This window comes from Vollenhovia emeryi, unplaced genomic scaffold, assembly GCF_000949405.1.
Source record: "Vollenhovia emeryi isolate VEMERY1.0 unplaced genomic scaffold, V.emery_V1.0 DF939190.1, whole genome shotgun sequence".
Lineage (NCBI taxonomy): Eukaryota > Metazoa > Arthropoda > Insecta > Hymenoptera > Formicidae > Vollenhovia > Vollenhovia emeryi.
The window spans coordinates 1,008,460-1,022,786 of record NW_011967176.1 but is presented as its reverse complement, the minus strand read 5'-3'; the positions used below and the strand labels follow the sequence as shown (position 1 = coordinate 1,022,786).

At 49.1% G+C, this 14,327-nt stretch overlaps 1 protein-coding gene across 1 annotated transcript; it reads left to right on the top strand.

The window, feature by feature from the left end:
* The first annotated feature begins 293 nt into the window (after window positions 1–293).
* Window positions 294–6,801, top strand: LOC105562367 (slit homolog 1 protein-like). Its single transcript, XM_012013160.1, has one exon. The coding sequence runs from the start codon at window positions 650–652 to the stop codon at window positions 4,628–4,630; it is 3,981 nt and encodes a 1,326-aa protein (XP_011868550.1). The 5' UTR covers window positions 294–649; the 3' UTR covers window positions 4,631–6,801.
* Window positions 6,802–14,327: the final 7,526 nt, after the last annotated feature.

Below are 14,327 nucleotides of genomic sequence, written 5' to 3'. Positions count from 1 at the left end.
GCCTCTGTGTCAGTGCCGGTGTAGCACGTTGAAGGAGACTGGAAGGGGTACATCCTGGGAGCGGTGGGGGCAATGGCAACGGTGGTGGGGGGCGGGAAGCCGAGAGAGGGGGTAGGCAACCGCACGCTGCTAGTTATGCAGGGTGTACCGTGATCGTCGATAGAACGTGAACTCCGTTTCGGAGTCAGTTGTGCTCCGACCGCCGCGGTGGAGTATCGTCGTATCCCGGGTCGCAGCCGTCGTCACCCGGGTCGCACGTAATCACGTCGTCATCGTCACGGCAGTAGGATATCCGCCGCGTCTGTTGTGTTGGTGGTCGTCGTCTCCGCGTTCTCACTCGTTGGGGATGAGCGATCGGTGCTCGGCCGATTCGCGCGAGCGGACGACGAGGTCGGGGGTCGTCGCGTCGGTGCCAGTGTGAGTCGTGTTTCGCCGACGGCGGGGGGCAACGGTAGAGAGTCGGCTGAATACGAATCGTGTTTTTGCCTCCCTCTTGTCTGTGGCGTGGCGTGAAACGGAGTGTACAGTTGAAACCGAGTGCCGTAGCCATGAGTGCGTGACGGTGCGACCGATCTCTCAAGCACCCGCGCGAGTATTCTCCGGCTACAGGTGTGCGACTGCGGGAACGTCGTCGTCGTCGTCGTCCGGGATGGAGGCGCGTCGTCGCGTAGCGTCGCGGTTGCGGCCGGCGATCCTGTCGACGATCGTCGTCCTGTGCCTGGCGCTGGATCATTGCACGGTGCACGGGCGCAGCATCACGAGCCTCTCGCAGGCCCCGGACGGCTGTGAGTGGAGAAAGGAAGATGACGACGTGGAAAAGGTTCTGACGTGTCAGGTCAGAACGATCGCGAACGTGCCCGATCTGATTGGAAATCTCTCGGCGATACAGGCGGACTCGATAACGTCGCTGGGATTGGAATGCAGCGACGCGCTGCTCTACGAAAGTCAGCTCGAGGACCCGCAAGGCTTCCTGTCGCCGTTGCCGCGTCTCACGAAGCTGCGCGTCGATTTCTGCAAGATCCGGTACCTGCCAGGCGGCGTATTCTCCCCGGTGCACAAACTCCGTAGCCTGGCCCTGCGAACGCACAACGGCGACTGGTCGACCATGATGCTGGACCTCCATCGCGACGCGCTTCGCGGTCTGACGAGTCTGCAGCACCTCGATCTCGCCGACAACAATATTTGGACATTGCCGTCGGAACTGTTCTGCCCGGTGCAGAGTCTCGTGAGCTTGAACTTGACGCGCAACAAGTTACAGGACATCATGTCCCTGGGCTTCGCCGAATGGATCGAGACCTGCACGCTGAATCTCGAAATTCTCGACATCAGTAACAATGACCTCAGTGCCTTGCCCGACGGCGCGCTCAGCAGTTTGCGTAGCCTGAGCGTGCTGAAGGTACAGGATAACGTGATCGGCTCCGTGGGTGACAACGCTCTCGCCGGCCTCACGTCTCTGCGAATCCTCAACATGTCTAGCAACAGACTCGTCGCACTGCCACCCGAACTCTTTTCCAAAACGAGAGAACTGCGCGAGTTGGTACTCAGTAACAATTCTCTCACGGTATTGGCGCCCGGGCTGCTGGACAGTCTCAAGGAGCTCCAGGAGTTGGATCTCAGCAATAACGGGCTGACGAGCCCTTGGGTGAAGCGGGACACCTTTTCGCAGCTGGTCCACCTCGTCGTCCTCGATCTGTCGTTCAACGCCTTGACGAAAATCGACGCGTCCGTCTTCAAAGGTCTGGGCAGTCTGCAGATCCTCAAGCTCGAGCACAACAATATCGATACGCTCGTCGACGGCTGCTTCGCCTCGCTCGTCAACCTGCATTCCTTAACGCTTTCGCACAACAAGATCGTCAGATTTGAGCCGGTGCACACGATCGGTCTCGGCGCGCTCGGGCAGCTCTTCCTGGACAGCAACAGGCTGCGCGTCTTGCACAGGCACGTCTTCGCCAATCTCACCAACCTCCAGGATCTCTCTCTGAGCGGAAACGCTCTGACGGAAGTACCTTACGCGGTCCGCGTGTTGCACTCGCTCAAAACCCTCGATCTGGGCAATAATCAAATGTCGAGAATCGATAACGACTCGTTCGCCGGTTTGAACGAGGTCTACGGATTGCGCCTGGTAGACAACAAGCTGGAGAACGTCTCGCGCGAGGCATTCGCTACCTTGCCGGCGTTGCAGGTACTCAATCTGGCGAATAATTTCATTCGTCACGTGGAACAGAGCGCTTTCTCGAATAATCCGGTGTTACGGGTTATAAGGCTGGACGGGAATCAATTGACGGAGATACGTGGCGCCTTCACGAGCCTCTCGACTCTCGTTTGGCTAAATGTGTCCGATAATAAGCTGTTGTGGTTCGACTACAGCCACCTACCGTCCAGCATAGAGTGGCTGGATATACACGCCAATCAAATAAGCGAGCTGGGGAATTACTACATGGTGCGCAACAGTCTGCGGATAAAGATGCTGGACGCCAGCTACAACCTCATCACCGAGATCAAGGATATCAACGTGCCGGACAGCGTGGAGATGCTGTTCCTCAACGACAACAAGATACGCAGCGTGGCAGCCGGCACGTTCTCGCAGAAGCCAAATTTGGAGAAGGTGGTGCTCTACGGCAACGAGATCAGGAAGCTGGAGGTCGCCGCCCTCAGTCTGCCCCAATCGATGCCGGAGAACAAGGAACTTCCTGCGTTTTATATCGGGGACAACCCTATTCTCTGCGACTGCACCATGGAGTGGTTGCCGCGGATCAACGAGATGGCCCGACGTCACTACCCGCGCGTTATGGACCTCGACGCCGTCACGTGCGACATGGTGCACGCTCGCGCCACGCCGCGGCGTCCTCTGCTGTCCTTGAAGCCCAAGGACTTTCTCTGCCGATACGACGCGCACTGCTTCGCGCTCTGCCACTGCTGCGACTTCGACGCGTGCGACTGCGAGATGACCTGCCCCGACAATTGTTCCTGCTACCACGATCACAGCTGGTCCAGCAACGTCGTCGACTGCTCCAACGCCGGGTACAAGCACGTACCGGAGCGAATACCCATGGACGCGACGGAGATCTATCTGGATGGCAACGAGCTCGGCGATCTGAGCAGCCACGTTTTCATCGGCAAACGTCGCTTGGAGGTGCTGTACCTCAACAACAGCGGTATCATCGCGATACACAATCGCACGTTCAACGGCGTCGGCGCCTTGCGCGTACTTCATCTCGAGAACAACGTGTTGCGGGAGCTGCGGGGCTTCGAATTCGACCAGCTGGAGCGCATGTCGGAGCTGTATCTGGATCATAACGCGATTGCCACCGTGGGCAACACGACCTTCAAGAAGATGCGAAATCTCGAGGTGCTGCGACTAGACAGCAACCGCATCGTCGACTTCCGGCCGTGGGAGGCCTTGCCGAGCGTCGGTGACAGCACCAAAGTCGCGCTGGAGGGCAACGCGTGGAGGTGCGAGTGCGGGAACGCTGCCAGATTGCGCGCCTGGCTCGCGGAGCATCGCGGCGACCCGGAGAAGATGTTCTGCAGCGACGGCGTCGAGACCCTCGCCCAGGCGATAAAGCGATGCCGCGATCCGTCCACGGAAGCCGTGAGTCGCGGTATCCAGGAAATCCCGCTGCTAGGCAGTAACTTCGTGCCTCTGCTCGCCGGCGCTCTCGTAGCCGTCATCGCCATTTGTCTCTTCATCGCCCTGGCCTTCGTCTTCCGTCAAGACGTGCGGCTCTGGGCCCACGCGCGTTACGGTCTGCGACTCGGCAAGATGGCGGCGCCGCCCGACGAGGAGAGAGACAGACTGTACGACGGCTACATCATCTATAGCGAGCGCGACGAGGACTTCGTCTCCAGATTCCTCGCGGCTGAGTTGGAGCAGGCCGGCTTGGCTCTCTGTTTACATTGGCGCGACTTGCCGCCGGCCAGGCCGCAGGAGGCGTTACCGCCGGCCGCGGCTTCCGCGAGGCGCATCGTGATAATCTTCTCGCCGGTGTTCCTCGCCAACGAGTGGCAGCACGCCGAGTTCCGCGCCGCTCTGAGAACGGCGCTGGAGAACATCAGGCCGACCTCGCGAAAGCGTCGAGTCGTGGTGCTGCTCGCTACCGAGACGCCCACCCGGGACCCGGAGCTGCAGCTGCTGCTGCAGACGTGCACGGTGGTGATCTGGGGCGAGAAGAGGTTCTGGGAGAAGCTCAGGTTCGCCATGCCAGACTCGGTCGACAAGCGGCGCGACAGCAAGAAGGTCAACGATCGCAACCGCACGCCGACGCGGTACACCGCGGCGCCTTCCGCTGCCGTGGACGTTTGGACCAAGCCTAATGGCGTTTTGGTCGCGCCGGTGCACCACGCACCCACGCCGACACCCACGCAGTCTACCTACGTCAGCTCGGCGTCCAGCCGTACCGAGGACGAGGACAGCGGCGCGGAGCACCAGCATCACCAGCATCACCCGCACCATCCGCATCAGCACGGCTACAGCGCGCTGCACGCCGGTAACGGCCGTCCGGCGAGTCTGTCCTCGAGAGGCAGCCATCTCTACAGCACCATACCGGAACCGCCGGTGGTGCCCACAGCGCCGCCCGGGGAGGCCCTCGCTCCAGCGCATCCAGGCAATCCGCGTACTTACTTCGTCTAGCGCAGAAGGGCGGCGATCGTGCTCCGATCCGGCAGGAGATAGACCGACTCCCCCACCTTTTTCTTCCGGTCTTTCGTCTCGCTTCCGGTACCCGCTGGGGCACGGTCGTCCGGCCGTATCGCGACGTTTCTCATCGGTAGAGATCGAGCTGTAAAAAGAAACAACAAAATTCCTTCGCTTCAGGACAACTGTGTGACTACACTTGTACAATATTCTCAGTTACTCGCGACGTATCGACCGTCACCCCCGACTGAGGCGCTTTAACTCTTCCACTTGGGGTCGATCGCCCCGAATGAACCACTCGCCCGCGAACGGATGATCCATTCGTCACACGCGCGCATAATATTATATACGTATGAAATCGATTCGATGCCTTGTGCTTATTATCACAATGTACGACGATAGATTTTAACGGCTTCACTTTTCTTTCCCAAACTTAGGACGCGCGCGATCGTCACTCTCCGGTTCCCTTCTCGACATCTCGTTTTCACATCGTTGCGCAACGTTCTTCCAAATCACGACCAAATGCCGTTTCGAAACGCACGGAACGCGAGTGTTCCGAGGGCCCGCTTTCCCCTACGCATAGGATCTTGTAAATAACGACGCGGTGTATCGGTGAGAATCCAAACGTTTTTCTTTTACAGCGCGCTTTGATTTAGCGAGCGAGACGTCGCGCGAGATGAAATTAAGGATCGACATTAATTTACCCACATATGTACATACGTATATCCGCGCTCTCTAATTCCTCGCGAACCTCCTTCGCGCGTCTCTCGCGTCGAGTAATTTGTTCGCCACGCGAAATCATGATGAATCATCGGGGCCCGGAACTGGGTCGCGATCAAAAGCGACCGAGCGAATTTTACTGATTGTTTCATTACGACGGATAGATCTCCAATTTAAATGTTTTGTCATGTGACCCCTTTCACATATGAATCCTTTGATTTAGAATCATCCTGTTTCGATTTGCATTAATTGTCATAACTGTCAGTAAATTCGCCAATATTTGTGGTTCGGGTATATATACGATGAACGTGGTGAATAATGATGATAATGGCAATAGCTAAATGTAGTACAGGGACTGATGTTATGACGCACAACGCGATCCTTTTGTGAATATTAATTTAATTCGCGTCGGTAATTTTTGCTTCTAACGTCATTCACGTCGAGCTACGTACGGATACAATTGTAACGATATTTTTAACGGCATAAGAAAACGTATAAGAGAGAATATATAAAGAGTTTTCTATAAATATTTATTTTAAATACGCTTGGACGAATGCATTTATTTTATATCGTATACGGTGATACTTTATTTTATTAGCGATATAATTGTATTATGCGTTTGACAACTTAATTGCGAATATTTATACACACGTATATATATATTTTTTTTTTCGATACTCGAGTAACGTTACGCGAGAGAAGCGATACATACACGCATATTGTATGGATATCGCCCTTTCGTTCATTCGTTTCATTTCGGAATGGGCATTGAAATGTCGAAGAAACCATTTTCGCGTAGTAGGTTTCGAATTATAAGTATACGCGTGAAACTTTGTCAAGTACGTAATCGTAATAATTTTCGACGAGACCGCTAAAGTGTAGATACAGTACGGAATATATTTTTCCTTTCGTATTACGATTCAAGAAATCTTAAGATAAAGTTCCTCGCGCATCTGACACTTCTTTGGGACCCCGAGGCGCCGATCCCTCTTTGCCATTCCTGTCGTTTGTTCGTCAATCACTCGCGACGAAGTGGATAACGAATCATCAAGTGCTAAATGACAGACGGAAGAAAAGACAGACGTCTCGCGAGAGCTTGTTCCTAAAGATTCACGACTGTCTTGGTGAAGTAACGGTCGCATAACGCTTATTAGTCCGTAAGTGAACTCTCTGTAAATATTGTATCTAATTTTGTAAATATAACCATGCACATTTCCGAGCACACCGAAGACCAGCGCTGCTGGAACGTTACTGGTCGTGGATACATCTTAACTATAATTGCGCGTTTAGGACTGTATAATTCTAATTGTACTGTATTATTGTAAATACGCTCATCGAATCACGCATTATATATTCACAGTCTGTTAAATACGTATTAAATTAATTGCCACTTTCCATTTCAGCAAAGAATCATGAAAATAAACACGTTTGTTTTATATAAAAAAAAAGCACACAATCATCGCGTTTAATCAATCCTACAGAATTCCCGTTCCAATTGTAAAATTAATTGTTAATAACGCGATGCAACAATTACTTCACGATACGCGATCGGTATTAATAGAAGCTACCTATTTTCCGTTTTCTGCGCGTGATTAACATCGCCATAGACGAGGAAAGAGGATGCGCATAAATTGGCATAAAGCAATGTATCGCGCATTTATGTAATTATTCGCTGAGCGATATGCTGCAATAAATGTATTTTTGCGCAATCGATGGCGCGCCGGTTATAGTCGAATCGCGCACGCTATGTAGATTTGACGCGCAATTATAATATGCCGATAATGCTAGGCGAGCGGCAACGTATAAGTTCCATATTCTCGGATATATCCTACTTTAGCCCGACGGATTTGTGCCCTGTGCCGCTCGTACGACGACTAACGACGTCGCCCGACTTTGGTTTATTTCCTAAAAAACAAGGAGTAATTCTCCCTTGTCGCGGACGATTTCGCCGTGCCCCGGGTAAAATACGTGCCGCTGCACTTTTTGATTATTTCTCAGATTTGCGATTGCGGTCGAGTTGAGTAACGACGACAGTAATTCGAGAGAGAGACAAAAAAGGGGGGGAAGGGAAAGAAAAGATAAGTACGGCGCGGAATAATTTATCGCGTAATTCCTATCGCGCAGAAAGCGGGAACGCCGCCGGTGCGGCGGCGGCGACGGTGGTGTACATGGGAATAAAACGTTAAGGGTCGGCGGCACATACGTCGTGCAATTTGGATTATGACGCCCGAGGCAGCTAAAATGGAAAGAAGGAGCAAATAATAAAGCAGGTGCGAATTCTATTACGATTTCAATAACTAGATATAACGCGGAATGAATATACGTCGCGTAACAGACGTCGGTATTGCTACGACGATCTATATAGGTAACGACTGGCGATTTAGTTTACGTTGACGACAATTAGTTTACATTGACATAACATGATAAAATAAAAAAGTTAGCGTACCTTCGCTTCGTGTGATTAAAACTAAACAACATACAGAAAACGGCCAACGCGGGTCCAAAGCAAGATGTAGGTACACTGATAGAAAAATATGTAGTATTTAAAACTACAATTGCATAGTAAAATAATTATAGTCAGGAATATCATTTTTATAGTAATTATTACTATAATATTAGTAGTAGCAACCAGATAGACAGTGGTGCCAACTATTTAAAAAATTTACTATAAATTATAAGCTTTTAACTATTATTCTGTTAGTGAGATTGTGGTAACTGCAACCATTTCTTTCTGTCAGTGTAGCCATATACTTGTAATTTATTAAAATGTGAATTATAACACGGTACGTAAATTCACATTTTAATAAATTACAAGCATAAGGCTACCTACGTCGTGCCTTAGAGCCGCATTAGCCGTTTTCTGTATGTTGTTTAGTTTTATCGAGGGTCCTACTTCAACTATATATTGTTGAAATTAAAACGTCCGCGTTAACCCAAGAGTTACTCGGCTGGACACCGGCCGCGATAACAGATCGAGGGATTCTTCCTGATCTCACGCTTCTCGTGCCGTAAATCAAGGTGCACGAAGTGGGTATCGCCTACCCTTAAACACCGTGCGTACGCGCGCGAGCGGGAACACCTTTATCGCGGTGGTTCACCGACCGCACGAATCTTTCCACGGGGCCCAGTCGTGATAACGGCGGCGACGCCCCATTCCCTCGGGAGCGTCGTGGTCCTCCGCTACGAGAGTTTATACATTTCGGCGGTGAGAAATATTAACAACGTCCCCGAGTATTATCGCTTCCGTGCGCGGCCGGGAAAAAGTGTTCGAGATTTCCCCGGGCTTTCCGCTCCGCATTACCGCGCCAGGTCACGCGCTTAAACGGAGATTCGGCGACGTAAGTTAGGGCTCCTCCGTCGGGAGCACTGCGAATTGCCTCTTTAAGAAACAAAAAAAAAACGGAGGGGGGAGAGGACGACCGAATCGGGGCGCGAGCGGGCTCGCACGTCTCGCGCGTGCCGCGTACTCCACCCGCTGCCGTAACGTAGCGTTATCGCAGACGCATGCGGTGCAGCCGGTCGTTAGAATACCGTCGAGCGGGAGCGTTTCGGGGGCCGCGGGTTGCCAGCGGTACGGGCCGCGCACGTACCACACACGGGGTTTCAAATATTTGAATGCCCGTGGGCCACGAATGCCAGAAAAGAGCCGCACCGTGGCTAATGACATTACGACTTTAGGACGCTCTCGGGCAAATTACATTTGCCGGACCCTGGCCCGAGTAACGGCGGCGGCAAACGGTGTAACGATATGATTCGTTGATATCGAGTGAAATTGCGGCGGAGCCCGTAGACGCGTTTAATAATTAAAGTACGCGGCGCGCTAAGTGGATCGATAATTTAATGCCACGCACTCTTCGAGCTCGCGATTTCACCTTCCTCCTCGATGGGTCCGCACGGGCGGTCGTTTTAACGGAATTGGAACGCGCCTGTCGTGAATCCTGACGGGGGTGTGCGCTCCGCGAACCGCGCTAAAATTTATCGGGGGTACAAGGGGTACTTTTTGTCAGGGTGACGTTTCAGCAGCGTGGTCGCTCCTCGCAATTACATCTCGGTTATCCTGAAATATTTCATCGAGTTCCCTCGACGAGGAGAGCGGGTCTGCTCGTTTTCCATAGAGTTTTCCCGCTTTATTTATACGCGTCGCATCCACGTCCCGCTCCGTTTTTCGTCGCCGCGAGCTCGAATTAAGAGACGCCACGTGCGCGTCGGAACGTAACGCGCGGCGCACCTGCGACAAATCCCCGCACGTACACCCAAAATAATTCCCCTTGTAACGTAATTGATCCGAAGGTCCGCGACGCGAGAGATCGATGCGAGATCCTCCCGCCTGTTCGTGATCTAAACGGCCAAAACGCGATCGCGACAGGACGGAAGATAAATGAAAGAATACATAATGATACATTTGGGGAATGGAGCAAAATGCGACAGGAAATTAAGCTGTAAATCACTTTAATTGCCCCAACTTTTTGACAGTCAGTTTGAAGCTTTTAAAACCGCTCATTAGCATATAAGACGGATTCATTAGGCGCGAAGAAGCGTGGTTCGGAAATCTTTATCAGATTGTGAGTGCAGCTGGAGCCACACCTTGAATTACCCCTCGGTTCTTTCAGACGCTACAATAACAATTTGCCATACCCGGCGTCGTTCCATTGTGACGTATCAGTATTTTAATTCATAACAAAATTGATCTTCCTTTCTCCCCTGCCCGTTGTTGAAGCATACACTGATAGAAAAATATGTAGTATTTGAAACGATAATTGCATAGTAAAATAATTGTAGTCAGGAATATCATTTTTATAGTAATCACTACTATAATATTAGTAACAGCAACCATATAGACACAGTGGTGCCAAATATTTAAAAAATTTACTATAAAGTATAAGCTTTTAACTATTATTCTGTTAAAATATTCAGGCAGTGAATAGTAAATTAGTTAATTATTTTTATACAGTAAATACAATCACAATAATAGTAAATTTAACTACGTTTCTATCAGCCACCTTACTAATCACATGGTAAATCAAAGCGAAGTGGCTCGGAATGTCCTCACTAGAGGGACGCGGGGTATAAGACTTTCTCGTAAGAAGATAACTGCATAGTGTCATAAATACGGATAAGTTTATACATTTGTATAATATTATTTATCTTTCCTTTGAAAGATGCTTTCTTGTACTACTCTTTACGAGTGCAAAGTGATGTAACTAACGAACATAGTGAACGCAATGTATATATAATTAAATAAAAAACGGGGAATATTACTTGCAATATAAATACGATTATTACTATTACATATAGTTATTCGAGATTTTACTTGTGGCTGTTCTTACCAAATTAAAAGCTCATTTTGGTTTATGACAAATCATACCGTAAGTTGCATGGATCAATATTGCGTCTACGAGAACTATCATACATTGTTAGGTAAACTATAACTTACGTAGTTGGAAGAATTATAAAAAACGTGGTTGGCTCCTAAAATGACTATAAATTCTAGTGAGATTGTGGTAACTGCGACCATGCTTTCCTGTCAGGGCACGGTTTACCTCAGCGCAAGGGAAAGTATTTCTGTATGAATTTATATAATTACTAATATCATTTTCTACATTCATGCAATTAGAATCGTGCGTTTGTTACGGTCCTGCGATTCTATCTTGTACGATTTATTTTATCATGTTTAAAATCACGCAGAAATTCACTTCTCGCGGTTTAATAATTAAAAAAATTAACTCACAGCAGAGCCCATGATAAAATCATGCTTCTCAAGTACCGGTACTTCCGTTCTTACCAAGAAATATCCCGCTTCTTAACTTCGTATCTCTTTGACATATGTATTCATATGCTGAATCGAGCATTTTCGTGCACACGAGTGTGGCTTGTGCGCAGAAATACTCTAGTCATTTTGGTATGCGGCTTAACGTGTGGGCAGCTCCTCCTCCGAGCACGAATATGATCCGCCACTTGTCGGTTTATCAAAAAGATTTGTGTGCTAAGCAGTTCTCTCCGTGTGAACGGGTTTCTCGCTGCTGTTTGCCTTGCGCGCAAATATGAATTCGCTTAGTAACCATTAACTATGTACTAGATAAACAACAGATAATTTCGTCCTCGTCACGCGAACGATTATTCTCGACGACAATCAATCGCGTTAATTCGAAATTTGTAGCTTTTTGACAATTTTCGAAATTTCACGAGTGATTTTATAAAAATCTGCATGCTTCGCTATCGAGAGAGAATTATCGTGATCGATACAAGCTTGCCTGGTGTAATGTAATTGTATAAACTGAATAATGTTACCATTTTTCAATTGGTCGCTCATTCTTTCGCGCGAGCCATTGTGCGTTGCTATATACACATACATGTGCGTACACCATGCCTGCTATTTCTGCAACATGGTGAATTACTATGATCGAGCGGAGCGCCGTTTTAGGCATCGCAAAAATGTTCAAGTCAGTACGCGCCTTACCGGTCTCACCTTTTTTGCATCTCCTCCGACGGAACAAGCGGAGGCGCCGGTGCATCAATCAGCCTTCGAAGGAAGAGCCGCTAATTGCACCATCCACTATATCTTGATCAATCGAACGTGGGGCGTTGGAATTAATTAGAACGATGACGTGCTTGCTCACGACGAGCCAATGTAACGCTCGGTCGCGATAGAAGTTGTCGATTCGGTTGTACGAGGCAGATACCCTATCTTAAGTGAGTAGTTTCCCTTCGCTCCGGGATCAAAAAGGAGGAATGCCGGCTGAGATAAAACGAGCAAATTGCCTCGCTCGCCGTCCGGGCCTATCGTTTGGAACGACTTTCTTGACAGTTAGTGTGATTCCAAAATAAATTCACCGGACGCAGTGCGATAATTTTTTGGCGGCCGCGTTACATGACGACAGGCGCTCTCTCATCGCGGCGAGGAATATTCCGGATCCCCGTGTAATCGTATACCTCGCTAATAATTCAAGTTGCTCTCGATTCGTGAAGACTGACGGGATGAAAGGAAAAGAAGAGAGAAAATCGATCTATATGTCAAAAGTACAAGTCGATCTCTAACACGGATTCAAATCATTCAAATTTCTTTCGTTTGTGTACGACTATCCGCGTAAATTAATGAACTACTCGTCGGAAGTAATAACAAGATGGTCTTGCAGAAGATATGATATAGTCATTTTAAGATTAATTACGCGGGCATCAACGGCAACGCGACAATCGCCGGCAAATCGACTTCTTGTTTCAAAAGTCTATTACGTTCTTGCGATACTTTTTGGCGGCGCGACCCCAGCCGGTTGCAAACTGTTCGCATAGATAATATTCAATGATTTATCACGTTGCAGCGGTCGCACCGAGATCCAGCGAGGAAGAGAGAGAGAGAGGGGGGGGGGGGGGGTGAGGGAGAAAGAGAGAGAAAGTCATTGCTCGTTAAAGGTACACGCAACGCTAAATAACATCGATGGATGATAACAAGCAAAAAGTAAATAATAATGTCGTCGCGAGTGCGTCCCGCTTTGATTAAAAAATACAAACGAGCCCGTCCGCGCCACGGACCTGTGTCAATTTCTGTGGCAATTACACCGCCGAGAGATCTCCCCGGCCACGTCGGCTTTCGACAGTCATCGTCGCATCACGCTACGGAATCACAAGTTATTCCGTATTAAGTGCCCATTCTATGACTTTCGTCCCTCTCCGCCGTGCACATTCCCTCTTCCTTCTTCCTCTCCTCCCTCACGCCCTTCCTCTCTTCCTCTATCCCTCTCCTACCCCGCCCCTCACTGCCTCACACATCTACCTTATTTGGGCTGATTGCACCACAACGGCCATCAAGCGCCAAGACCTGGCACGACTCCGTCACTTCCAAATCCTGACAGGACGAAGAAGTACATTGTACGACAGCCGCCAAAAGGAGGATCTTATCGTGCGGTATCGTGTTTTCGGAGAAGGGGGCGTAACGTGACGTTTCTCGTGTGTCGTAACGCCGTATCTTATGCCACGGAGAGTTGCCCTACGGCAAACTTCGAAATTTTCTATAATTATTGATAGCACCGATAATATTACGACACGAATGTGCCGACGTGGCAACTGGGGTTCTCTTGTCGCGCACGATATAATCCGTAGATTATCTCACATGAGATATTAAACGGCTTAAAAAAAGATTCCCATTTAAAAACTTTTCGATAAAAAAAGCAGTTGTATTTCCAGAAAATTAACTTTCCGCTGGGAAAAAAAGCCTCGACGTGTCAAGGCCAACGTATGTCAAAGAGATGCCATTTATGGAAACGTTTATGAAGTACAAAGCGGATTTAATTTATTTTTCAATTTTCTCCAAATGCACGAGAATAAAATTTTATTTTGAAAAATGCTCCACGCGCAGCATCGATCGAACTCGGTAAGTCAATCGCGGATCCTCGTTACCCATCGCGATCCACCATTATCAAACGCGTTACGTGTTAAATCTCATTCCGAATAAAACAAGTCGCGAGAAGCTGAACGCAGTTTCGCAAGTTTAATAAACGCCTTTATCAAACGGTTAATCATACGATCTTCAAAATCTGTAATTATTCCAAATTATTCGAGTTGATACCAACTTCGGCACGAGATTATCATCATCGTCACGTTATGTGTTAAAACGGAAAATTGTACCTCTCGGTTTTGCTATAAACCGCGCTCCTTAAATTCGGCGATATGACCGGGATGATTAGATGCTGCGAGAACCGGATGAGTCGCGTGGTAATGCCGCCAAATTACATGCTGGTATATGTAGGCGTAGCAACATAAGTATGGTATCTATATGGTGCCTTAATAGAGATGAGTGACGACGCTTAATTAGTATTAGCTTAAAAGATACCTCGTACTGCCCATATACGAGTGCGTTAACCGTAAGCACTGACAATAAATGTCCCGAGGAATTTAGTTGTCAGAGATAAAGGATGCTAATGGCGCAAGCGGGCAACATTTATGCAGGCAATGATATCAACCGAGTGTTCCGAGTGGTTTA